At 43.3% G+C, this 27,925-nt stretch overlaps 2 protein-coding genes across 3 annotated transcripts; both read left to right on the top strand.

Moving 5' to 3' along the window:
• The first annotated feature begins 561 nt into the window (after nt 1-561).
• On the top strand, nt 562-12,947 carry idh1 (isocitrate dehydrogenase (NADP(+)) 1). Of its 2 annotated transcripts, XR_013935929.1 has the most exons (10): nt 563-672; nt 2,307-2,428; nt 6,081-6,372; nt 8,184-8,286; nt 9,371-9,548; nt 9,812-9,963; nt 11,235-11,375; nt 11,462-11,624; nt 11,906-12,186; nt 12,439-12,577. XR_013935929.1 is itself a non-coding variant. In XM_080478947.1 (9 exons), the coding sequence occupies exons 2-9, from the start codon at nt 2,307-2,309 to the stop codon at nt 11,997-11,999; spliced, it is 1,245 nt and encodes a 414-aa protein (XP_080335073.1). In that variant the 5' UTR covers nt 562-672; the 3' UTR covers nt 12,000-12,947. The 2 variants fall into 2 exon arrangements, 1 of the variants encoding a protein (XP_080335073.1); XM_080478947.1 differs by having other exon boundaries at nt 562-672; nt 11,906-12,947.
• Nucleotides 12,948-13,949: 1,002 nt separating this feature from the next.
• Nucleotides 13,950-25,992, top strand: epsti1 (epithelial stromal interaction 1). The gene is made up of 10 exons (XM_080477949.1): nt 13,950-14,281; nt 15,313-15,371; nt 15,452-15,535; nt 15,612-15,685; nt 15,838-15,921; nt 17,400-17,473; nt 18,964-19,048; nt 23,452-23,525; nt 23,983-24,140; nt 25,251-25,992. The coding sequence occupies exons 1-10, from the start codon at nt 14,073-14,075 to the stop codon at nt 25,385-25,387; spliced, it is 1,038 nt and encodes a 345-aa protein (XP_080334075.1). The 5' UTR covers nt 13,950-14,072; the 3' UTR covers nt 25,388-25,992.
• Nucleotides 25,993-27,925: the final 1,933 nt, after the last annotated feature.

Genomic DNA, 27,925 nt, shown 5'->3' with positions numbered 1-27,925 from the left:
TATGTTATGAATAGATAGATAGATCGATCGATAGATAGATAGATAGATAGATAGATAGATAGATAGATAGATAGATAGATAGATAGATAGATGTTAAAAACTATAGAAGACTAAATGTACCAAAAATAAAATAAATATATTATAAATATATAGAATACATTTTTTACATAAAATTAATTGCTATTTTACTGAGTGACACATTTATATATTTAATTCCAATTGTAAGTAACTAATAGCACATTTTATTAATTATTGAATGGTGTACTAGTATTTTTTCATTTAATTTATACAAAATCAAAGCATGTCGAGATGAAAAACAAAAAACAAACCTCTCCATCTAAAGTTTTTCCCTCCTGTACAGCATGAAGTCTGTGTGGGCGTGGCCGATCAGCTGATTAGATTACTACTTTTTTTTATTGAATCAACAGGAGAACCAATCAGCAAGTTAAATATCCATCCCCCCGCCCTATCACCTATCCCTTTTGTCTTGCGGGTCTCTCACTGATTGGCTATAAGGTTCACTGCTCTCCTCTGATTGGTTAAGAGCACTGTCAGTCATTCGCGGAGGAGGACGCCGGCTACAGTAACAGTCTGATCGGCTGTCAGGACACTGTCACTCCGCTTCCTCATCCCGTCGATATACCCAGCCCAGGACGTTAAAACCAGATAAAGGTACGTTTTTATCTAACGTCGGTAATGTTTCTCACCGCAGAATGAACTAACAGCCACGTCGTCGGAAATGAAGACGTTATCTTCGCATCGCATCTCCGTGTTGCGCCTGTACAGATGTTAGCTAGCCTGCGATAGAAAAAACCGGCGTTTTCAGCCTAAATTTAAACCAAAAAAATCTATTTATTCATGTCAGCGCAAATGACTTTCAAACTAAACTCACCCCTTTGTGTTTTTCTTGAAAATTCTGAAATGTAGTGCCACGTTAGCATATTCTTGGTGCGCATTTTGGGGCCGCAAAGTGTGACCAGCAGAGCTGTTCCTGTTTACGCATCGGTATTATCACAGTAATGCAGATGTTTTCAATCAAAAACGTCTGAAAACGTGTGACCTGTCTGCACGCTTCAGATCTCTCAGCTCTTTCTTCAGGCTGCTCGTCCGCCCAGTCTCCTCCCCATCATGCCATAACCAGTCCAACCGGAGAGTTTATGTAACTTCACAGACCTCCTGTTAAAAACTCACTGGATAAACTGAGATCTACAATTATTAATCCAGAAAAGACACAAACCATATGTATACACATGCAAGCTCACTCTTTTAATGAAAAGGTCTCCGCCTGTAAAGTGCAAAATTATCATCAAATATTTAGGATTATTTTTAAATTCAATGTGCACCTGAAGTAGTTTTAGTAATTAACCACGTGTTGCAAGGTTTGTTTGGTATTTGTCTTAATCTGACAGATTTAAGAGGATTACTGTGGAGTTAATCGGGTGGATAAATGCTGAGTCACTGGTCCTCCTCTGTATAAATGAAAGAGTGTGTTCATTCATTGAGAACAATCTTGTTTCCTGTCATCACATAGTGAGGACTAATAAAGTATAACTACGTCATTTATCTATCCAAGTGGAATTTAATAGTATCTTTTAACAGCACTATTTTGCAATGTTTGACACTCCTGGTTTAGTGGAATTCTATTTTTTTGTCATCACATCAGGCTTTTTATTTATTTTGTAAAACTCATACTCAACACTGAACTTTAACACAAGTATGTATACTTCTCCTTACATGTGGAAAACAAGCTTTCACTTTAATTTTTGGATCATTTAAAGGTTTTGCTGCATCATGTTGGGACCATGGACAAACATATCTAACAAGTTAAACTATGGACTTCAGTTTTTGTTCAGTTACTGAAGTGAAAAACTTAAATGAGTGTTTCTACTGTAATGGATGTTAATGCATATTTCCTTACATGGCCAAATAAGTGGGCTTGTTTCTTTATTTGTTTCAATTGAGTATTTAAACTGGATACAGTACTTGTACTTAAACACAATATTTCTTCCTTCATTTTCAGTAAACATGAAGCATCAATCTTGTTTTACAGTTCATTTTTTCTTCAAGTTAAATTTGAGGACTTAAAGGCCAAACTAGTGGTTTTGTACTTGTGTCACAAAATTGAATAACTTGTTGTACTTGTATCTACCTAAATAAAGAGTATTTGGAGTTTTAATGTAGAAAGTACATAAAAAGTTCAGGTATTTTCCCTGGAAAGATGTGCTTTTCTCAGTCACTGCTCTCTCGCTTTCCTGACAATTTCCCCCCCTTTTATTAATTCTTCATCTCCTGGTGATTCCTTTCAGATGTCTCCGAAAATCAAGGCCGGCTCCGTGGTGGAGATGCAGGGAGACGAGATGACGAGAGTCATCTGGGAGCTCATCAAGGAGAAGCTCATCATCCCGTACCTGGAGCTCGACCTGCACAGGTGAGGCCCCGTGCGATTAAACATGCAGGAGGGAAGCACAAGCTGTTCACTGAGACGGAGCCCGAACAGCTTCAGAAAGTTGCGTCTTCAGTGGCTCCGAGTCGCGTGAACGGCCACTCAAAACTCGGTGAAAGTCCAGCATTTTCACTTGAAACCGTCGCCGTATAAACGTCATCTGAATAATTTGAAGCAGGGACAATGACTGTGAAAAGCCGGCGCCAAGGGACATCTTGGTTTAACTGAAGTTGTAGAAACCGTTTCTACACACCTGGTTTTTCTGGTTTCCTCAATGTGCTTGTAAAAAAAAAAAAAAAGAGGAATGTGTGCCACTATCTGCTCATTGCTGAGTAAGACATTGCTCAAGGTTTACCAAGTTGTGTTTTTTGTACCCCGACTGAAGAGCTTTCCTCCAGATAACCGTGTTATAATTGTAAATACACGTGAGCTGCCTCGGTTTAAAGAAACTTTATGGTTGTGGAATTGTCACAACATGTGCACAATATCAGTACGTCTGCTTTTTCTTCCAAGATAGATTTAATGTTATATATCTGGTTAAGTATTTCAATATTACTGTGTGTGTCTCAGCATATTGAGAAGCTCAGGTTGGAGGCGTGTGACACGCTACGGAATACTGACTGGAATAATGACTAGTACATGAACACAGAGCTGTATTTCTCTGCTTTCTGTTGGTTTTTGGAACACTTTTGTGAAATAAACTCTGAGTTAAAGTTATAGAAAATCCATATGACCAATCCTATCAGCATTGACATGATGGGAATAAAAAAGGACAGTTCACTGTATTTTGCGCGAGACGTTTTCATTGAAGTTGGCTTTATGCTGCGAATGTAGTCATTTTCAGCTCTAATTGTTTGTTTTTTGTGAAAATATAGACATTTCCATCAAGAAAGAGAAACTTAACTTTGAAGGTTATTATGACACTATTTTACTGGTCCGGCCCGCTCAAGATGAAGTTGGGCTTCATGTGGCCTCTGGAATCCAACGCTTGACTCTCCGGAGTCCCGATATCAAGGATTGTAATAAAGAAAGAGAGAGACGAGAAGACGACAAACAATCAAGATCATCTGATTGAGCGCTAATCCTGGTGCAGAGAAAGGAGAAAGCACAGAATATAGAAAAGAGATGCACCAAGTTGTTGATATTGTATATATTTTAATCTTTTATCTGTTGATTCTATATTTGTTTTGGAAGAGGTTTCCTCTGCCCATTAAAGAATGAGTTCACCGAGCGATCTGAACACAGCTGTTTGCACGACGATGTGACTTCAGAAGTGACCAGTCATAACTCATTTCAGGACGTTCTTCATCCGACCTTTGTCTTATCTCCTCCGGGGACTTTGTGCTGAACTGTTTGCACATATTAACACAGAAAGACAAACACTCCAGGCTTGAACTTTTGTTTTGATTTTTTGGTGTAGAAACCATGTAAAGTTATTCACTTATTGCGCAAACAAGCCTCTGATGTTGTGTAATAATCACCGGAAATATGTCAAATCAACCACGAGCACGATTTCAAGCTCTTCTTTTGGACACAGTATTTTATTACAGCATCATTATCTGCATTCATTTTATGCACGTTCCCTGATTTCTGCCAACAGCCTTGTAACCCAGAGCCTTTTGTTTGCCCTCGGCCCGCTTGCGAACCCTCGTCCCTCGTCAGGCGTCTCATTGTTGTGGCTCGGTATAAGCTTTCAGGGCGGCGAGAAAGTGGGTGAAAGGTTGTCGGTGCTCTTGAAACAAAGCCAACGGGGGCAAGAGGAAACACACAGGCTATTACTCGTAGAGGAATCTCACCGCTCGTTTTGAGGTGGGCTTCTCAGATCGGCCAGATTGTCTCTTCGTGTCCAAATGAACCACTGAAGGTTTTGTCCACAGTGTCAAGCTGGGTTGCGCAACATATTGCGAATTATATATACGTGTCGAGAAATATATTAATTAATTCATTGTTTAACTCTGGGGAGAAGCATTGCAACACTTTTGTTGTTTTGCGCAGCAGCAGTGTTTAATAAAAGTTGTGTTTTGCCCCGTTCACACAGACTCGGAGCGTTTTCAAAAAGTTCCAGTCTCACGGAAGCTATACAACATGCGTGGTGACATCATTCACCAGAGCAGCCAGCAGGAAACATGGCGCCCAAGAGGCACAAAAGCGCCAAAGTTTGGTTCCATTTCAGGAGGAAGGACGACAACAGGGCAACTTGCAGTCCTGTGGATATGTCATTAAAGGGAGAAACTACGACCATTGTGCAGAAACATGTTCTCACACGGCAGCAAGAACGTCGCTTTTTCGATCCTCTCCAGAGCGACTCTCAACCCGGCGGCGGCGTTGACGCGTCCTCTGCTGTTAATACTGCAGGTTCCATTTCCAGACGAGACTCGATAAAGAACCGAATCGTTAAGCAGAATTGAAAATAGAATCGTAAAAATCTTAGCAATTCCCATCCCGACTCTGAGTGGAAAAGGAGCACCGAAAACACTGCAAAAGTTTTCCTCTTGAAAACGTTGAGCAACTTCCTTGTACCAGGTCATAAAGTTATGGCCAATCGGTGCGAGGTTTCTCCCTTCGTAGCAACGCGGGTGTTTCTCCAGTTCAACTGGCCCAGAGCCAGCTGTCAGTCGCTGCACAGTGGAGTCCTTGTCTGCTCGGTGCTGCTGGGCGCTCGCTCGCTCATTTCTTCACGGTTTCCCACCAACAGAGCGTCACCCGGAGGTTAATGGCTCCCGCTGATGAGAGCGGTTTGGGGTCTTGTGAGGGATGTAAATCGCTTAAGGATGAACGCGAATGAAACGGCAAAAGAAATCTGGGTTATTCCTCCAGCCCACTTTGTCTCTCACCACCACACGTTAATGTCACATTACAGCCTCGGTAAACTGTGCAAATCGTCTCTGCTTTACTTGAAGCAAAGTGCTCTGTGTTGATGGCGTCACATGCCTCTGCTGCTGGGATTAGAAAGCATCACTCGCCATAGTGTTTTCATTCTTACAGAGGAGGAGTACGTTAAATGGTAAATAACAGTCTTAAAGCGGGTTTTCAGCCGTCTCAAACGTTGTCAGTAGGGGCGGGCGATATGGACACAATCTTGATTTTTGGGGGGAATAAAATCACGATTTTAATCAAAATTCTTTTTTTTTTTTTATATATATATATTGATTTGAGTGTTTTTGCAAGTTTCTGAACAGTGCAACCAAACCATTTCCTGATGTAAACTATTGCCGCAACAGAGAAAATAAGACAATTTAAGCCTTTCTGAACAGATTTGAATTTATATAATGTTTTCTGAAGCTAAAATGATGCGCTTTCACTTGAAACATTATCGTGTAAATGAGACCTGAAAGAAGCAATGGAAACTGTGAACAAGTGTTTGTTTGTTTTTTAACCTTATTGGGTTTTTCCCAACAGACCACGTTCAATATAAAAGGGATTTTACAAAAGAAAGGTACATAAGTAACACATAGTAATTTAAACATCAATGGTTGCAAATTTTTTCATCCTGCTCTCACTACACTTGTGGAACAGCCTGGTCGACCATCCGTATTCACGTTTTCCATCTCGGTGCTCGAGCGGCGGGAAACGGTCCAGAAGAGGGCGCTGGATGTGAAATCTACCGCATGTTTTACCTCCTCTCCGTCCCCTCCAGCTACGACCTCGGGATGGAGAACAGGGACGCCACAGACGACCGGGTGACGGTGGAGGCGGCGGAGGCGGTCCAGCGGTACAACGTGGGCATCAAGTGCGCCACCATCACGCCGGACGAGAAGCGCGTGGAGGAGTTCAAGCTGAAGCAGATGTGGCGCTCGCCCAACGGGACCATCCGGAACATCCTGGGAGGGACGGTGTTCAGAGAGGCCATCATCTGTAAGAACATCCCGCGCCTGGTGCCCGGCTGGATCAAGCCCATCATCATCGGCAGGCACGCCCACGGAGACCAGGTACGGTTCTCTTTCAAACCTTAAGCCCCGTTTCCACAGTGCCCCTGGGTACCGGTGCCGGTCAGGTGGGGGTTGACTATCCGTAACCAGACCCGTATCAGTGGCGCGTTTCCATTACACGGGGAACAGTTTGAAATGTAGGCGGGGTTATGAACGGTTGCGTAATCATGCAGGATGTGACGCCATAACGGGAGGACATTTTCAAAAAAGTTTCCTGATTGCTGCAGAAGAGCTGATTGGAAATGGCTGCTTGCTGGGAGAACAGCGGTTGTCACGGACCAATGAGCAGACGGTAGTGTTGAAGCTCCTCCCCCTCATATCCGGCACATTGTGCCCGGTACCCCAAGTGGAGGGGTAGCGAGAAATGGTTACCAATGGTACCGGTTGGGAAAGGTTCTGAGTCAGTGGAAACGCACAACAACCGGTTCCGACCTGACCCGTACCGGCACCAAGGGGCACTGTGGAAACGGGGCTTTAAAGTCCCTTTTTCAGTGTCCTTTCAAACTACAGTAGTTTAGGACGCTTTGAGTGACGTCAGCTGGTCGTATTAAGATCCCGATGTTGGGAGTTCGACCCCCACGTTTGAAATGAGATCAGGTTATGCAAATAAATGTAAAAGATTATTTAAAAAAATAATAACAATGATGCACTCTTGTGAAATAAAATGAATAAAATAAATGTGTCTCGTTCTTATGCATGGAACAGTAGTAATAAGCTCATGGACTGTTGTCGATGCTCTGCCGGTCAACACGTTTGACCCGTCAAATAAAGCTTTAGCGCGTTAAACTGTATCGATAACATCGTATTTCGCTTCATCACTTCAACGTCACATCCTAACTGCTGCACAAGAAGTCAGATTTTAGAGGCATAGAAGTACAAGATCCAGGGAAAAGTTATTCAAAGTTATTTCTTGTTTCCGAAAAGCCGCCGGTGGAAATCTGCACGGGATCAAAATGTAAAAAACCAACATGGTTAAGCCCGAGTAAATTGAGTCCGATAAGAGAAAAGTTAAATTGGCAGGAATCCCAAAGAACAGAGAGTCCGACATCACGTATCTACATCAGGGGTGTCAAACACATTTTACTTCGGGGGCCACATGCAGCCCAATTCCATCCTGAGTGGACCGGACCGGTAAAATCAGGCCACAATAACCTTTAGATTTAAACTTTAAAGGTTTTTCTTTGTTGTGGTGTGGGCTACACAAGATCAAAATGTCTTTTTTTTTCTTTTTTTTTTAGATTTGTATAATTTTCTTTGTAGTTTTGGCCGACGGGCCTTTTGTCTGACACCCCTGACCTCCGTGTTTGTTCATTCATCTGAAGTTATTACCACATAACGACTCGTGCAGCCTGAGCATAAAAGCTGTGGCATTACAATGAAGCGTCACGTTAGTGAAGCTCTGCTTCCTCTCATGTTACGATCTGTCGTCGAGTTTATCGGCTCTTCTGTCATAACGGACGCCGTCCGTCAGGTTGTCGGGAACCTCTCGGTCAATAATTCCGTTTCGTCCGCCGTCCTTTGGACCGCGGCGTCCATCTTGGACGGCTGCACAAAAGCTGGTGGCGCTGTGCCAAAGTCAACTGTCAGGAATCCAGGTGAAGAGTCACATGGTTGCGTAAAACCCTCACGGGAGGCTCGGCTCCAACCCGCCGAGGTGTTTACGGCCGCGTTGTGTCGCTCGACCTTCGATCGGACCCCGTTTTACAGCAGGAGGTTCATTTCATGTAAAGAGCTGTGATTTTTTCATTTTTTTTTTTTTAACGATGCTTTTAGCGATAACCACTTTCCCTCCTCGCCGTTCTCTCCTGCAGTACAAAGCCACAGACTTCGTGGTGCCCGGGCCCGGCACGGTGGAGATGACCTACACGCCCACAACCGGAGAGCCCCTTAAATTCGTCATCCACAAGTTTGAGGGTAAGAGCCCCGCGACGTACCAACGCGCCTCAAAAAGTGTCTAATGATTCCAGTCAGGAGCTTAAAAGAACAAAACCAAACATCATCCTGAATGACTTCTGGCCCAAAAATCAATTAATCAGACTTAAGTTTTGAAGCGTTTTTCATTCAACATCGAAAGAGGACAAAAATAAACAAAAAAAAAACACGCACACAAAGACTTAAAATATTAACTCTATATGATTTAAAAACACTGGCGTGTTACATAAAGAGGGGATGTAAAACTGGCTGATCAACTGTGTGAGCATGAGGATCAACGCTAAGGACCAACATGACTTGTAAAATGTCATTAAAAGTAATTAAATGGTGTTAGAAAAGAGTAAAAACTGCAGGGAAATACTTGAAATTAACTAAATATTAAACAAAATTTCATCAGATGCTAAAACGGTGAAGATCAGCCACGTAAAATATCATATAACAGACTTTATAAATAATTGAATCAATAAATATTAAATTAATCCTGAAGTGACAACCTCACGAGTAGGAAGTTAATAACATAATTTCGAAGTTTTAAACAAAATAAACTCAAATTGGCATGAAAAATGAATTAATTTAGTTATTTTGGATTATTATTATTTGGATTTCAATCCTTAAAGGTCATTAAACCTTAAACATCATGAATTTTCTGCTTCCTCAGATAGAAAACAATAGTTTTATTGTCATTATATGTCTCGTATAATGAAATTTAAAGTGCTGCTCGCTTTGTGCATCAATCAGATGAAACGGGATCGCTTGTGATGGAGATATTAAAACGCGAATGTCCCGGTCAAGTGTTATTTAATGGTCTGATGGCTCGTAATGTGGCTTTATGTCGAGATTTTCCTGGACTTTTAACATTTCTGATTGTTTTTCCAGCAAACGTCCCACACCTTCCTGCATAAATTCCAACTTTAAGCAGCTTTTCTTGATAATTACTTTTCACAGATCATGAGATAAATGAATATTGACTCAATATAAAGTCTTTAAATGCTGAAATAAGTGTGTGTGTGTGTGTGTGTGTGTGTGTGTGTGTCCGGTGTGTGTTTGTTTGCATGTTTCTGTCCAGGCACGGGCGGCGTGGCTCTGGGAATGTACAACACTGACAAGTCCATCCGGGACTTCGCCCACAGCTCCTTCCAGATGGCGCTCACCAAGGCCTGGCCGCTCTACCTCAGCACCAAAAACACCATCCTGAAGAAGTACGACGGCCGCTTCAAGGACATCTTCCAGGAGATCTACGAGAGGTGAGGACGCCGTGTCGTGGAGGAGGACTCACTCATTCATGTGTGTGTGTGTTTTTTTTTTAATTCATTCATTTCAGGCATGTTTTTGGCTTTCTCACATGTGTGCAATCATATATACATTCCATCTACTCACACGTTTTTGCGAAACGTCGGTAAACTACATGCATACAAACCATTAAATAAATACACGCAGACGAAAACCTAATATGTACAATATATACACACACGAACATCTATTAAGAATAAATGTTTCTACGTTTCAGAGAATACCGCACTCAGTTCGAGGCCAAAGGGATCTGGTACGAGCACCGTCTGATCGACGACATGGTGGCTCAGGCCATGAAGTCTGAAGGAGGCTTCATCTGGGCCTGCAAGAACTACGACGGAGACGTGCAGTCCGACTCCGTGGCTCAGGGTGGGTTTCAACATCTAGTAACATTTCAACTGGACACGCCCCGACACCACTTTTTTTTTTTTTTAAATATGTATTTGTAAGCCACGAAACACAAAAACTTCCTTTTTTTTTTTTTTTTTTTTTTTCGCCCTTGTCCTGTTCGGCAGCTTGGGCCAACAATATGATGTGATTGAGAGCCTTCGGAGTCAGAACAGTTTTTGGTCTTGCAACAGGGAGAGACCTGGAGTCTCCTCCTGTTGCCTTCTCCGTCAGAAGTTGGCATGGCTGCCGTACACAACCGGGGGGGAACGCTCAAATAGAGAGAGAAGAGAAGAGAGAGAAGAAAGTCGAGGGGGGAGGGGTGAGGGGGGGAGGGGGGAGGGGGGAAGGGGATAACATACAATGTCCTTGTTGTGCTACATATATTATTTGCAATAAATAAATAAAAACTTCCTTTAGCGCATTGTGCTGCAGTGGTCATCCCTTTGAGGCCCTTTTCCCCAGACAACGGTGCACGGAGCCACTGAAACGCAACTTTGTAAAAACGCTCACGTCGCCGTGGAAACGGGCAAAAATGCAACTTTTCTGAAACCCTGCTACGGCGCATGCGCACCACGGCGGTATTGACGTGTTGTTCTGCACATGCTCAGTAGAGAGGACAATAAGAACGACGTTTCCTCCAGAGTGTCCAGGACATGAAAACATCGTTTTTAAGCGCTTCTGCCGTTTCCACGGAAACGGACACCATTTTCAAAACGAAGATTTTTTTCTTAAATTAGATTCAGATGTCGGTTTAATTTACCATCTACTTAAGCCCTTAAGGACAAAAATGTCAATTTTTATAAAAGAAATCAACAAAAAAAACTATTTTAAATCTCCACAGATTACTTTTTTTTTTTTTTTTTTTCTCCTCATAAATCATTAAAAGCTTTCAGCCGTGTACAAACTGGATATGTCAAAGTTTATTTATCAGGATATTTATCGGTTTTTTTAAAATTTTAATCTTTAAAAATTTTTAAAAAGAAAAAAATACAACTTTTTTTTAGTTCTGTGCAGAATTAAACTTGTCTGATTGATTTGTTTAAAGAATTTTGGGGTGGTGGGGGTTGTGAACATTTTGCTTAATGAATTCACTTTTTAATCGCTTCGTAAAAAATTGTAATTTAAATCTCAAAGTTTGGATAAAGTCTTGCTGAAGATCAAAAGAACATGTCATCCTCATCATTTCTTTAGTGTGCATAAGGCTCCGTTCACTCCGCAGGCCTTAGATTTTGTGCGGTTGTGTATTTCAGGTTACGGCTCTCTGGGCATGATGACCAGCGTGCTGATCTGTCCTGACGGACGCACGGTGGAGTCGGAGGCGGCTCACGGCACGGTGACGCGTCACTACAGACAACACCAGCAGGGGAAAGAGACGTCCACCAACCCCATCGGTTAGGGTCCCACCGCACGCTTATAGAGACGCCCCGCGATGCGAACCCCCCCGATTCATTCTGTGACCGCGTGTGTCTCCCGTCAGCCTCCATCTTCGCCTGGACGCGGGGGCTCCTCCACCGGGCCAAGCTGGACGGCAACACGGAGCTGCGGGTGTTCGCCGAGGCGCTGGAGGCCGTCTGCATCGAGACCATCGAGGCCGGCTTCATGACCAAGGATCTGGCCATCTGCATCAAGGGCATGCCGAAGTGAGTGGAAACATACAGCGAGACATCTCCATCTCGTTTTTCATTTCATCACAAAGAAAAACTTTAATTTAAAGGGTATCGTGGCACCATTTGAGCGGTCCGGACCGCTCAAGATGAAAGTAGACTGTCGGAAGTAAAAGGAGTTTCAGTCCCCTGATATAGAAGACAGTAAAAGAAGGAGGGAGGGAGAAGAGAAGAGAAGAGAAGAGAGGGCCGTCAGCATTGATGGGAAAATCTTCTGAATTCGTTCTTTACTCGATCGTCTCTCTTCTGTTTTGCAGAGTCACTCGAGCCGACTACTTGAATACCTTCGAGTTTCTGGACAAGTTGGCTGAGAATCTAAAGGCCAAGAGGGCGAGCCAGCCCAAACTGTGATGACCTGACGCAGCAGCCACACACACACACACTCACACAAACACAACCACACACACACACCTGGCGCTACGATCCGGACCAGAACTTGTTGGACGACTCGTGCAGAAGGAACCGTCCAAAAACCGTCTCACTGAAGACAGAAACCGGCTCCGGGTCCGAATCCCGAGGCTCGATTCCCCCCGAGCAGGTCCGAGGAGCGGCGAAACCTTCACTGCCTTAATCTGTCCCGTGTCGAGTCGTACCAGTTTTTAGCAGCTCACGAAGCCCGTCAGTCGACAAAACACTAAGAAAAAGTACACGACTACTCTTAAAACCTCTCAATACGGAGTGGGGAGTACTTCTTTGTTTGTTTGACTCGCCAGGGAACAGAAAACATCTCTTGTAGTTTTGTACTCTGATCTCAGATGTATTTATTCATAGTCTCTGTGTGTGTTTGCAGTAACATCGCGCGTTCGATCGCACCCCGCCATAAACTAAACCCGCCTTCACACCGTCCCGACTGTTGGTTTGTGATCTGGATTCTCTTCATTCCTTCCTGATGTGATCGCTCAGAATAAATGACTTTTTGAGTGAGTGAGACTGAAGTTTGTTGTTTTTAACCAGAATCTTGACGACGCGATCTGGAGGAAGGTAATGCTTTCAGATTATATTCTAAAGAACAGTGCTCTCTCTCTCTCGTTTCATAATTTAGTCGTTACTTTTACCCTCCCCCCCCCCCCCCCCCTTTTTATTTGTGATTAATCAGAAAAGATTTGAGAATTATTTGCACTTCCTCATTTAAAAAAAGGAAAAGTCATTTCTGAATTTGCAGAGCCTGAATGCATGGAAACATTTCATCAGTCTTTTTGCACTGCGCAATGCATTGTGGGATACATTGCGTAATCCTACTGCACAGCACAGGATCAGACACACACTTCAAACTTATAAAATAAACTCGTTTCAACTGTTTTTTTCGTCACTTTATTATTTCGAAGACATTTCGTTCATGTATGCGCGGCCTATACTGTGTATTTATGAATGACGGTAAAGATATATTTATCAATCTTAAAGGCAAACCTGCCGCACACGATTGTTGTAGATGGAATTAAGCTCTTTGTACCTCGAGCCATCAATGGAAAACACCCAACGAGTAGTAAGTCGAAATAATCTTTAAAAATAAAGATAAATCATTCAAAGCAGTATTTTTGCTTTATTGCTTCCTGCATGCAAACCTGAAACTGCCTTGTTAATGCTAAACACTGACGCTGCCATGTCATGTGACTTTTTTTTTCATTGAATGTCTGCACAGATTTAAAAGCTTTATTACGCCTTAATCAACAAAAATTACTTTGAAATCCATGGAATAAAATAATGACACAAATGATGCCTCTACAGTACAGAAATTTCTATATACACTAACAGCATAAGACACAGATACATAAAAATATTTGAGATTCACACTATAGTCAATATGATAAAACAGTTGCTTTAATTTAGGAGCTGGGTGCTCTAATAAATGTGTTCTCTGGATTAATAATTCATTTTACACTCATTCTTAGATTAACTTTATTAATAAATCTATTCTAGCAACCACCACTTGGGAGCCGAATGAGTCGATTCTTGTTAGGGAACCAGATCAGACGAACCAAACTAATGATTCTAATGAATTATAATACAGAAGCCGTGAGTTGTCAATGGCTGCTGTGTCAAATGTGCCTTTTGTTGGTTTGTGATTCTTCTTACACATATTTTGACATAATTTATTAATAAATTCATGAATCAAATAAAAAAACAAAAATTCCAGGAACTACTTAAGAGTCGAAAGAATCGACTCTTTTTAGGGAACCGAACCAAAAGAACCGATTCTCCTGAAAGATCTGAAGTTCCCAATCATGAGAACTCCTGATTCATGTGTGAATGGGACAAACGTAACTAAAACCTTCCTCTGTATGGCCAGCAGGGGGCGAGCTCACGTTAATAACCGTCACTCAGCGGTGACTCCAGTGCATTTCCTCCAGGACTTTTAGAAACTGAACATCCAAATTCATCCAGACTGTTTCCGGGGAGTCACACCTGTGTCCTTATTCTAACGTCATGAGGCGTCATTCCGACCAGAAGAACACAGAATGGCGAGAAAACCCTTCAAGGGAGGAAGAAAACCCCCCAGCGGAGGAAGAAAACCCCCCAGGGGAGGAAGAAAACCCCCCAGGGGTGAATTCGAATGACCCACCAGCTCGATATCCGGTCAGAAATGAACCTGAAAGGAGGCAAAGCGAGGTAGCCTCGAACACCGGGCCGCAACAGTGAGTGACACTTTTTATTTATTGATTGATTTACAGAGGATTTGAAAACAGGTGAAATTCCACAAAACTGACATCAACAACCTCCTTAATATCAAATCCTGACTGATGTTTTTTTTTTTTAATGTATTTTGATTTAAAAACATTGCGTTAATATTAAGGTTGTTGATATTTAAGTTTCACTTTCGTTTCACTGAATTGAAAACGGAAACGCTACCTTCGCGGTCCCTCGTTAATCTAATTATTATTATTATTAATTCTGAGCTTAAGTGTGTCTAATGAAGCGCTTAAATACTTTAATGTGGATTTCAAAGTGTTGGTTAAGTTAAATGTCTGCAGGGAAACTGTATTATGACGATGTAGTGGTTTGGAAATTACGATTGCCGCTTGATAAGGTCAATGTCCCATGTCCGTGAACGCAGCACCAAATATTGCTTATTCCCAGAACTACTTCAGACTATTTACCAAATAAACAACATTTCCACTGTCCACAAACATGCACCTTCCTCACAGGTCAGATGTGATTCAAACCACGGATTTTGTCACTGTGAGTCACGGTGACACTTCATGAATACATCCTCAATTTTTGAATCGCATTTTCTTTCAAATGTTGTTTTAGATGAAAATTTCAGAACATTTTATTTGGTGGAGAATCTTGAAAACGTCTCTTTCTGTCCTACAGGTTGCAGACCTCTGTACTGCATCCTTTTACCTTTTGGTTTGTTTAAGACTTTGAGCTGAGCTTCATGTTATTAACTTGTTTTCATATTGGACCACCAGTAAATGCAACCCTGCTTATTTTATTTATTAATCCTGGTGAATGTCAGTTTTTTTTGCTGTGACTATTTCGCCCCGGATGGTGCATACGTGCTCCCTAAAGGTGCATTTCTGACAACCTGACACAGGTTGGAAGATTATTTTCACACTGCAAAAGCAGCAAACGTGTCTCAGGATGAGAATTCAGGGTCTTGTGACTACAGATATTTGTACTATTTTATTTAAAAACCACACTAACACACTCATTTGTCTCTCAGCTCAGGCTGCTTCACCGTGATCCCACCAAACCAAACTCGACGGAATGAACTGCAAACAGGTACCCGTCTGACCTTTCCGATTTCAATCTACTCAGTTGTTTAAAATTTGTCTCATGAATCTTTTTCCCGTCTTGTTCAGTGGCTCAACAAGAATTGGCTGCCTTAGACAGATACAGGGAGGAGAACCGAGTCCAGTCTGTCCACACGACGCCGCAGAGGCTCGGTAAAAGACATCAGCTTACACGTTGTTATTATGATCGTTAATAACCTAAAACGCTGCGATCTGTTGATTCATCCAGGTGGTGGAGGATCAGAAGCTGAAGCCAGAGAGAAGCAGGGCAGAGAGTTGCGTGGCTCCAAACTGCAGAAGCGGGTACAATGACTTCAAATCAATTTAAATCCGGTTAAATTACTCCTCCTTTAATTCAAGATTCCAAAGCACACGCAACATGAAAATGCTTCATGTTTTAGTTTAAAACTCTCGTGCCTTATGAGTCGTTGACGGTTAAAACAAATATTTTTCAGATGATGAAGGACAAGATGGACAAAATTAAAAGACAAGAGGAGGAGGAGAAACTGCAGAGGATGAAAGACGAACAGAGGCAGAAGGTGAGACTGATAAACGTGTCAGCGTTGAATTAATACAACAAAAGTGCAGCGATGCATCAATACCCCCTTTTTAAAGGATGAGTACTAACATTTAGCTACTTGTCAATATCGAGTATTCATACAAGTACTTTTTAATTGCCATAAAGCCTAATGTATACTCCTACACCAAACACCCCGGGATGGACGAATAGCTACATAAAAATATTTGAGAATTACTCAACAGCTTTTACGCTAAAACGGGAATATTGAGTTTGGAGATGGCGGCTCTGATAAACGTGTTTTCTACGTTAGTAATTCATTTAAAAAAAATTAACGCAGTTCTGTTTACATCCTGGTTTTTTTTTTAACTCCCCTTGTGTGTGTGTGTGTGTGTGTGTGTGTGTGTGTGTGTGTGTGTGTGTGTGTGTGTGTGTGTGTGTGTGTGCGAACTTTACTCTTGGTTTTGTTATTTAAGTGGATATAAGAAAGTGTTCAACCAAACAGTGTTCAACCAAAGCTGAAAGAAAGTTATACTAATAGTTTCCAGAAATGTTTCAGTTTCAGTTTTCAATTGGAAAAAAATGTGATTAATCGCAATTAATTACAGAAAATTGTGTGATTAATAAGGGGGTGGGGTTCTTTGAGGAAAAAGTCACAGCACTAAAACATATCCACTCCACTGAGAGTAGTAATATCACATGTGACCTGCAGATGTCAGTAGAGGCCAGCGTCCTCCAGCAGTGTTTCTGCATCCAGCCATGAGAACCAGCTGATTGATGTCCCGGAGGGTTCCCGCCTCCTCACTCTGCTCTCAGACATGTTCCCCTCATCGTCTGACCCCGGCCTCGGTCCAGTAGTTGTCGCTGCACTGCTGCTGCAGCTTCGGTGCTGAACGGCTGATTTATTTACGCTGGTGCTCCACAGGCATTTCCATGTTGCACCGTGACCTCGGCCATAGGAATGTTCTGGTAGTCCAGCAAATAAACACACGCATGGGAAACAACCTCCCCTTAGACTATAGACGTGATGTGACATGACAGCAGCTAAAACCTGCCCCTGGGTCATGGATCTATCCTCGTACACTTGGATAGAGGAGAGCATGCGGGGGCGGGTACAGACCGAGTGGAGAATTCAAACCACTCAGACGGTCATCATCATAAATTAGAGCTTGTTGTCCTGCCGGAAGTCACTCAATATTCTTTTTCTCTCTAAATGTAATTATAGAAACGGTTCGGTTCTGTTCAGTAATAAAACGGCTTTACAGACAAGAAGCTCGTCTTCCTTTCCAACGTCCTGCAGGACACTACAATAGTAACGCACAGCGAGTTGGATAAGAAACTGTAATCTGATTACTGGTTTGGAAATAATAATGCGTTAGTAACCACTTCAGTAACGAGTATTCGATTACGCGTAACGGGCGTCGGCTCAGAGAGGAGAGGAAGTTGGCCAGTGGGTCAGGTGCAGACAGGTAACGGCCTGCTGTGCCTGATGTGTTGCAGGCGGAGCGCCTGGAGCAGAAGGAGCAGCAGGAGCAGCGGAGGAGGAGGCAGCAGTTCCAGCAGGATCACCTCAGGTCAGCTCGGGATCGGGTTCATTCGGGTCTCCTCGCTGTCGCCCTGCGGTACCATCTGGTTTTGTGTTTCCTCTTCCGATCCGATCGGATGACACAACTTCTTCACAAAGGAAGCGTCTCATGTCTGACGCACGCAGACGCTCTTCTTTTTTTTTTTTAAGGAACCTCAATTTGTTATTTATTTATTTTTTCTGCTGGCATAAAAAATGGAAAGTAGATCAGCTGTAAATTTGATAGGAAGCAGGATGATGGACTGATCGCTGTAATTAATTCATCAGCATTCTGACAGGCTGAGACTCGTCATGTTTGGTTGTCGTCCAACTAAGTTCAGCTGTGAAAGTGTGAACGCTGCATCGAAGAAACGAAAGACTCAAAAGTCTCGGGACGGAGCGCAAATGTAGGAAAACAAACGCAGAGTAGTTCCACACAAGTGAGTAAAAGGCAACAGGTACCGGGGGAGAATCACAGCTCGAGAAGAAAACTGGAAATGATGTTGGTTTCCATGGTAACGACAGAATTGCTTTGAACTATGTAATTTTCATGTTGGGCCACTAGTTGACACTTTTGTTGTGTAAAAGTTGCCCAAGACGACAATTTATATGCAGGAATGAGTTTTCCAAGCAACAAGTTACTTTTTTTTTACAAAAAGTAGATTGAAATCTTCAGTAACTTCTTCATTCAATCAGAGGCACCACCCCAAACATCGTTTTCAACATTTTCCCCACGTCTGTGGAAGCGGACGTCGTTTTCAAAACGTTCCTGTGAGAACGTGAAACTTCACAAACCTCTGAAACGAAAATGCGTTTGTGTTTTCACTTGAAACGGCGTGCAAACAGGGTCTGGATCGGCTGAAGCCGAGCCGCTTTCATTTGATTAATTAATTAATTTAGATATAAATAAGTTATTAGCCTCCGAGATATCCAAAGATTTTTAACTCTTGAAGAAGTTAGAGCAGTTTACAGGACGACGATAAAATGACTGAAATGTGTGTGATTGTGGTTTGCGGCGCGGCGCGGCTGCCTTGGAGGGGGAAACTGCTCGCCAAAGTCGCATCCCTGGATTCCCGTCACAGTAAACAAACAAAAAACAAACAAACTGGGAGACAGCAGAGCAACGTGCGAACCTGAAGAAGCATTGGAGATATTTAGGAAGGGAGCGCAGATCGGATGCTGGATGAGCAGAGCCGTGTCAGACTGGGACAAACAAACTTGGTCAACCTCTGTGGGACTTGTCAAGCATCCCGGGCCTGTGGACTCCTCCGTGTGTGTGTGTGTGTGTGTGTGTGTGTGTGTGTGTGTGTGTGTGTGTGTGTGTGTGTGTGTGTGTGTGTGTGTGTGTGTGTGTGTGTGTGTGTGTGTGTGTGTGTGTGTGTGTGTGTGTGTGTGTGTGTGTGTGTGTGTGTGTGTGTGTGTGTGTGTGTGTGTGTGTGTGTGTGTGTGTCAGACGTGCCACTGCAAAGACAGAGGAAGTAATGTGTTTATTTATTGCAGGACCAATCGGAGGTTATTCCAGCAGATGGAGAGCCCGGCTCCAGATTGGCCGGCGTCCTGCGGTGCCACACACGCGTCATCCAGGGTGAGCCAGAAGCGACCGCGGGATGTGTGTACGTTCTGTTTGTATACATCGCTCCGACTGTGTGCGTTCACGCTCCTAAGCCCCGGGGTTCACATCTGTGGCGTCGGGAGACCCGAGTCTTTGTGGTAATTCGCACCCGTAGATCAGCGTCTGTAAGCTGTTTTCAGAGTAAATACGCCGGGGCGCGGGTATGAAGCCGTATGCCCTGTGGGCTGGGTGGGAGCGAGGACCCCCACCCCCACCCCCAGATTTCCCCACAATTATCTCCTGGTCAGAGCCGGGGCGTGCAGCAGTACCGTGAGCACAACGGAGAGAAAACACACTCGTCAGTCCCGCTCCTCTCTCGCTCTCGGGCCTTTGTTTCTCTTTGTCTGCGTCCCTCGCTCTGCCCCTCTTCCTCTCAGTGTTGGTTTTCCTGGGAGGGAGGCAGCGGCGGCGGCGAGAGGCCGGCAGAGTTCAAGGGACTTCCCAGAGTTCACGCAGAGACGCAACATGACATGACTGCAGCCGGGAGAATAAACTAGTCGAATTAAAAGGAGGGGAGGGAAGAAAAAAATCTGCTAATCAGCAACAGATCACTTGGTCTGTCAGTAGAGGGCGCCGCTGATCACAGAGAAAAACCAGAACAAGAGACTGCAGCGGCTGCAAAGTGCTTCTATCACCACCAGAGATTGGCTTCACTGTGATAATACGTCCAATAAGACGTCAGAGGAAGTCTGGAGCCTTTCTGAAGGGAAACCTAAAGATGAAAACGGTTGAAAATTACGACTTTTTTCGAGTGAAAATTGAAAACTTTTGTCGCGTTTTGGGAATCAGTTTCCATGTAGTAAGTTAGAAGTCAAAATGTTGATTTACGAAGAAAAAAAACGATGACAAACTGTAAATATGATGGGAGACTGAAGTAATAAAGAAATATTTCAATAAACTTTGAATTATAGAAGTATACTTCAGTGTAACAGTGATTGTTGGAGCCAAATATGGGAAAGTGGGTTTGTTAACGTGACAAATCATCCCTGAAGATTTTATGCAATTCGGGTGAGTATTGTTTGCGAAAAGTTGGTAAAATACATACGAACCAATAAATAAATACACGCAGATGAAAACATAACCTCATCATCTAACTTAGATGGAGAAGGAAATTAAAACCTTCTGGTGCAAAATTCAGTGAAACGTCCAAGAAACTTCTCCTCTCGCTGTTGCATTATGGGTGTTTTTACAAACTGCCCCCCGGGCTGCATGGTTCTGGGGCTAGTTTGAAAGCAACGAGGACGCTCGTTTTCGTTGGTATGCGTTGATATCTCAGCTCGAAACTCAGAATCCATTGTTTTCTTTGAAGTCTTTTACAATTTGCTTGGTTTGGCCAGATTGGCGTCGGTTGCGAGCCTCGTCGGTGTCAGTCTTCAGTCTGAGTCGCTCCTGGTTGTTCTCAGCTGAGGAAACGCGTTCATTGGAGGGCGTTGACAGGTTCTGTCTGGGAGGCGAGCGAGGCGATGTTAGCGCCGAGCGGCGGAAACCGGCTCGAAGACACTCGGGTACGAGCTACCGTGTTACACACACACACACACACACACAGCTCACCCGGTGGGCACAGGAACTGTTTGCTTTCTCTTACTGTTGTACTTTGCTTTCTTTTCCTCTCCCACTTCTTCTCACATGGACGCAAATCTTTCAGCGGTGAGAAAAAAAAGGGAGGGAGACGGAGGGTCAAACTACGGGGCAGGAAGACGAAGGAAGCAGCTAGAGTAATACTCTGAGGTGCCACGTGATGAAACATTTGTGCCTTTTAGAGTTTCCTCTCTACATTTAGTACACGACTTGGTCGACTAGAATAAATGTAAAAATCACAATGAAAAAAGAAAATAAAACCCTTGAGAAGTCATAGGATCACATTGTAGTTCTCAAAGAAACTGCCTCGTTTATGAGCGGTTCCTGATCTGGACCGATGCCAAGTAAAGCTTGTACTGATACCATTACCGATAACGTTATCGATACTTTATACTCGATCCTGATGCATGAGGGGAATTCTAAGCTTATGTGTTAAACGTTTTTTATTTAAGGCAGACAGTATTCCTCCTGCTGCTTCTTCTACTTTAGACTTGCATGTTCACGGTGCAGCATGACGAGCCAATCAGAGCAGAGCGAGTCAGAACGAGGGAAGTATTGCCAACTGATAAATGACACTGAAATTATGTGATGATGAGGAAATAACTATGAACGAATACTCACTATATGCAGTATATAGTTGTCTTACATGCCACCGTAATTAAATACAGAGACCGGTTGTCTGTGTTGAATCTCTTTACCTTTCCTCTCCTGTTTCCTCGTCTCATCTTTCCTTTCTGCACACTTCTCTTTTCCATTCCTGCGTTTCCTCTTTTCTCACGTCTCCTTCCCTCAGCACTTTCTTCCTCCTCAGTTTTTCTCCAGTTTTTCAAGCCTTTTTTTTTTTTCCTTCATTTCACCAATTCCTCTCCTCTCTTGGTGTTTTTATCTCATTTCTTTTCTGCCAACTTTCAATTTCTTCCATTTCTTATCTGCATTCTTCCTCTCCTTCCTCATCATTTCATCTTCTTGTCTGTCATTACTTGAACACGCCCCTTTTTCTTCTCTCTCTTTTTTCAGTTTGTCACTTTTCTCTTGTTTTCATCTCCTCCCGTCTTTGCATACTTTACCTTTCCTTTACTGTCTTTGTCCATCTTCTCGTCTCATTTATTCTCATCACCTCTCCTCATCTCACCATTTCTCATCATCCATTCTTGTCTTTATACTTTTGCTTTATTCTTCTCTTCTCACCCTTCCCTTCTCATCGTAGTGCATCTCCCCTGATTTAATCTCGTCACCTTCCATCTCACGCCTGCGTAATTTTGCTTTCCTCCTCTTCTCAATTCTGCTTTATCTTCCTCTCATCTTTTCCCACATCTTGTTCTCCACTTCCTCTACCTCATTTGTCTTCGTCTGGTCTTTAGTTTCCTCGACTCTCCTGATATTCCGTCTTCATTCCTCATTCCCCTGCTTTGGTTTCCCTCACATCTGTCTAATCTTCCCTCCAGTGTCACCCCCCTCCTCCTCCTCCTCCTCCTCCTCCTCCTCTCCCAGGCTGCGGCTCTGTCAGATAGACGTCACAGATTAGGAGATGAAAGCTCTCCACCGCAGATCAGCAGAAGTGGGAGCTCTTGATGTGGTTGCGAGCGCCGCCCTGGGATCTGTTGTTCTTTCAGCCGGACCCCCCCCTCCCCGTATCCTCTATTTGTAGGCGTGTGGATGGACTTCTGCAGTGTGTGCGTACGTGCGTGCGATCGCACAGGTGGGCTGCGATCCCTCTTCCCCTCGCTGACCCCCTTTAGATCTGCTGGGAAGAACAACTGAATACCAATGAGGGGAATGTGTTAGTACAGTAAAGAGGTTATTTTCTTTCCCTGTAAAAACATCTCATGTCAAATGTTTCAGGCTAAAATGCTAAAGACTGGGGGTGGGGGGGGGTTATGAAATAATAATTATATCTGTGGTTATTCCACAAAAACAGAAACAAACTTTTCAAACCATGTCGGATTGTTTGGTTTTCTGTGTTTTACATGAATGTTAAATATCAGTTTGATTTGCATGGTGGAAAATTATACTAGAGACGCCGTTTACATGGCATCGTTTCAAATGGAAACACATTAGTTTTGCATTTTCATTTCAGAAAAGTTTTGCATTATTATTGTCCTTGTACTGAGCATGTGCAGAAGAACTACCGTATAGTTCCCAATAGAAGAGCACCCGATAATGGAAAAGCCCCCCTACGCCTCGCGTAGCCCTGGTCGCTCGGTGTCCGCGCCTCGGCGTGTCGCTGGATATGCGCAAGTGCGCATACGTGGTTTGCAAGACTACTTCGGTGTCAACAAAGGTACTTGTAATTACAGTATTTTACAGAATGTTTTAAGCTGCGCTCACATGTTCCCAATAGACGTGCATCCCGATGTTTGAACTATACGGTATTTACTCCAGGCGTGGTGGGCATGTGCGGTAGCAGCGTTTCAAAAATGTTGTGTGTCCCCCCCCTCTGTTTCCATGGAGACGGAGTCAGGGTGTTTTCAAAAAGTTGCGTTTTCCTTGTTTCCACAGAGATGGAGCATTTTCAAAAAGTTCCACCTTAGGAGCTGTTTTCAAAAGGTGTTGTTTTTTTTGTGGTTCTGCGCACCGTTGCTGTGTAAACGAACCCCCAAAACGCTGCAAAAGTTTTACGTTTCCACTTGAAAACTTTGAGAAAATACATCAGAGACCAGTTTATGCAGAGTAAACTTCAATAAGTGCATGAATTGAACAGCAGACTCAACTTGATGTGGCTTTTACTTCCTCTTAGCACACGAGATGATGTAAAACTATAATGAAGCCTTCATTTATTCGGTGTTGTCTTCATCCAGAGTGACGATGTGGAAGGAAATCGCAAAGTGAAGGAGACCAAGAGCCAGAAAGAAGTGGAGCTGGATCACCGGAGGTACTTTTCCTGTTTATTCCTCTTCTCTCATTCCAGTTTGATTTTTGTAGCTTTATCTAAATGTTTTTGTCAGAGCAAAAGAAAAAAAAGAAAAAGCTTTTAAAAGGTGCGAGATAGTTTATTTCCCCACATTTGACACATAATTCAGGGAGGATCAAGTGAAGAACAAACAAAGCTTCGGCTCCAGAGGGAGCAGAGCTGGAGATGCTGAAGCTAAACAGAAAGTGGACCACAAGTCAGATTAATTGTTTTGTTTGTCGCGTTGGAATAAAACCAGTGGAGATTGGCTGCGTCTGTAAGTGTTGAGTGGCTGCGAGCAATTTCCCGACCTCCCGGTACTTTAGTGGGAACAGGTTTTAACAAAAGCTGTCAAACACGGTCGTCACGAGCCTGCAGGCTTGTGAAGGTATGAAGAGTGAATCCTTTTGTCTTTATTCCCCCACTTTCATTCCGACAGAGTGAACTCGGCTTTTCTGGACAAACTGGAGGGAGGAGGCAGAGGGAAAAGCCTCCAGGAGGTGGAGCACGCCGGTCCAGAAGCAGCTTTGAACGATTCCTTCGCTCACCTGCGTCTTCAGTCAGAACAGAACTGCTCTGAATCCACAGGGGGAGCCGGTGAGCCGCACGTTTGAACCGCCCCCGGTTAACCAACCCTCACATCAAAGATGTTCCTAACTCATCCTTACTCAGTGGACAGTGACTGTGTGTTTAGTCTGCGACGGATCAAAGGCTTTACGTGCTTCGGGAAGTTACCGTGGTGACGATCAAACCTTGATGATACTTGTGGGAGATAGAAGAATGTCTGCATGCGCCTCCACGTGGGAGGAAGACTTTAATTAGCCTACGGCGAGCAGAAGCGCCGAAGGCGTCACACCGCGAGGAAGATCTTCCACACAAACCCAACAAGTGACCGTTTTCACGCTGGTCAGAGTCTGCGCATCGATAGATGTCTCGGTAAAGGCCGCCCTCCGCCCTCTGGTGATGTCATCACATCGATGACATCACCGGGGGGGGGCAAATAAAAGTCAAGTCGCAGAAGCTCCCTCGTCTTGACTTCTTACCCGTTTAATGCAGTTTTTGCAGAATTCTCAACCCAATTGACTCGTTCTTCGGTAGCAGACGTGTTTCCATGACAACGATGGCTCGTGCATCCCTTTCCTTAAGCAGATCGTCCAATGCGATCGCCGATATTCGTTTGTTGAGAGGCTGTACTCTCATTGTTAAAAGTGTATTGTTCTCAGCGCGTGTGTGGTTTCATGACAAAAACAACCAACAGCACCAACCCGTGGCCCAACGTGCTAACTACATCGTTTTCAGAACTCAACTCCCCGCCCCCCTTTCTTAACTCAGCCAATCACATGCCAAGTAAAACAAAACAATAGGAACCAACAGAACATCATTTCACCTCAACAACCATGAGGAAGGAGTGGTGTGGTGGATCAAATGATTTACTAATCCATTGGTTTCCATGGGGACAAATGTGGCGTTGGTGAAGGTACCCGAGTGCCTGTTCTAGTTGTCACTGTTATTATATATTATGGTTCCTATATGATTTACATTTATAGTAACAATAACTTTGTGCTGTTTTCCATTAAAAAAAAAAAAAAAAAAGCAACTTTCTAAAAACCTCTAACCTTATCATGATTTATTCTTAAAGATTGAAGAGAAGGGATCACCTTGTGGACAATTGTTTTGTACATTATTCCTCTTCTTTATATTTTCCAGATCCCGAGCCTGATGATGACTGGAGCCTGGCGAGACTCATGAGCAGGTTCCCATACTACACCGAAGACTTCCTCAGGGACATCCTGGCGCAGTGCGGCGGGGATTACGAACAGGCCTTCACACTGCTCAATAGCTGAATTATGCAGATAATTTATAGGGGCATTATTGTTGCGCAACTATTTGACTATGGACAGACGGATTCAAACACAGACAGACAACTCTCCGTACGCATTGACAGAGTTTTGCTACAATACTGCGCCCATACGTCTTGTGTCTTCAGGCTTTTCTCTCTTGATGAAAATATTCTTTAACCATTTATTACATCAACCTTCCTAAGCTCTCTTTATTCTTTGTTTCCCGTGTGTGTGTGTGTGTGTGTGTGTGTGTGTGTGTGTGTGTGTGTGTGTGTGTGTGTGTGTGTGTGTGTGTGTGTGTGTGTGTGTGTGTGTGTGTGTGTGTGTGTGTGTGTGTGTGTGTGTGTGTGTGTGTGTGTGTGTGTGACAACATGAAAAACGACTGTTTTCAAAACGTATTCATGAAAAAGTGAAACTTTTCTGAAACGAATCCACAAAAACGGTGCGTTTTCACTTGAAACGTCACCTTAGAGGAATTATAGGGGGGAAAAAAGGTTTGTTAGAATACGGGTGAAATAAGCTCCACACTCAGAAGATGGATTGATGTTCGACACGACACTGACCAACAGCTGCATTAAATAAATACCGACCAAAGAGATTGAGCCTCCTGTGAGACTTTGTTTTATTTATTTTTTTAAATTTTTGCACTAAATCCCTGAGCGTTCCGGTGTCTTGTATTTGTCTGCATCCGCCGGTGAGTCATGTCGGGTTTTTGCCCCGACGCAAGAGCTCAGCCGATGTTCATTCTCACCAGCCTGGTTGAAGGTCATCGCCATGACTCACCATCTTCAGATCACATTCAGGCCTCCTAATTAAATCATTGTGTTGCGCATGGAATAACGGCCTAACCGAGTGCACCCTGCTCCCTTTGTTTGTTTTATAATCAAACTGTGCGTGTGATGCATCTGAAGACAGCCAGAAGATGTACGACCCCGGTTTGGACTTTCTCTCGAAGAGGAATTTTCACGAGGGGCACCGCAAAATAACATTAAATAAATTACTTTCACTCAGCCTTCGTCAAAGCTGGTGTGTCACAGCTTTTGTCCGGCGTTTCCTCCTCATGGGTGTGTGGAGGGTGCAGAGCTGCAGGGCTGGACGGCGGCGATGCTTATCACCTCAGCCAGAACAATGGGAGCTCCTCTCCACATGTGGGGCTGAAAATCCCCTTCCAGCTCCGGCATGAAGTCATGATGGGTGTTTTACGGCTGATCTCATCCGATAAATGTCGTTCCTGTTTAAATAAGAAGAAAAAAAAAAAAAGCTGATAGCAGAACACTCCTGGAGCTCCAATCCCCAATAGGAAAAAGATCTTGGTGAGTGTTTCTGCAAACGTCAACACGGAGCAAAGAAAACATCTTCAAGGAAAAGCTTTGTTTAAACCAGAAGTGTCAAACTTATTTTAGTTGAGGGGCCACATAGTTCATCTTGAGTGGGTAGGACCAGTAAAATAGAGCCATAATTAGCCTTAAATGATACTTAAAAATTTTTCTTTGTTGCAGAATTTTCATTATGAAAATGTCTATTTTAACCAAAAACAATCAATTACTACGGATAATGATCTCAACATTAACCCAATTTTAATGAGACATTCTGGTGTTAAAATACAGTGAAGTATATAAAGAACAAAAATAGACTTCCCTAACTGTTGCATTATGGGTATTTTTACAAACTCATCATGACAGCCTGGCTTTGAGACTAAAGCTCGTTCGCTATCTTTCGTGGCAGCACCGATATCTCAGCTCGGGTCTCAGTGTCGTGTTAAAAGTTATTGTACCAGGAATTTTTTTTTAACTATACTTCCCATACAAGGTTTCACTTCTGCACAGAGAATAAACTAACAAATCAAAACAAGAATTTGTAGCAATCAAACTTTGTTTATGCCTTGCCAACTGACGTCATCTTGGGAAACCTGCCGCAAGGGTTTCTGGGAAATCAAAGATTGCAGATCGTTTTCCCACGTGCGAATCGAGATCGAGCGTACAAAAAGGATCTTGCCTCAGGAATCTTGCCGTGGCCACTAAGACGTCAACAAACCAGGGATGTTCCACAAAATTTTAAACGCTGGAAATATGTGTAAGAGTGTAATGACGGGTATCCTTCAGAAAGGTATTTACATATTAGTGATGAGAATCAACAACTAAAACTGGATCCTTAATGTTTAGATTTTTTTCCCCTTGTGGATTCTGGTAGAGGAACTTTAAGAAAAATCTGTTTTCTTTGAATTTGTATTTTTGCAATTTTCTTGGTGGTTTTGCCAGACTGGCTTTGGCCCACAAGTCTTATGTTTGACACCCCTGGCTTAAATCCTGGTTTCATTTTAATTAGATTATTCTGGAGACAATAAGGCCCCCTTTGCGTTTTTACTTGAAACGTTGCCGTGCATTGTTTTTGCGTTTTCAAAAAGTTGTGTTTTCAGTGGCTCTGAGCTACAACGTCACCCTAAATGCAACAAAACCTTGAAAACTCGGCTTCATTCAGCTGAACTGTGGTTGATCCAACTTTCCCACCTGCAAATGTGTTATAATTGTGCGTCATCCATAT

This window comes from Lipophrys pholis, assembly GCF_963383615.2.
Source record: "Lipophrys pholis genome assembly, chromosome: 13".
Classification (NCBI taxonomy): Eukaryota; Metazoa; Chordata; class Actinopteri; order Blenniiformes; family Blenniidae; genus Lipophrys; species Lipophrys pholis.
Note: the sequence above shows the minus strand (reverse complement) of the source record. Positions and strands in the feature narration are given on the sequence as shown.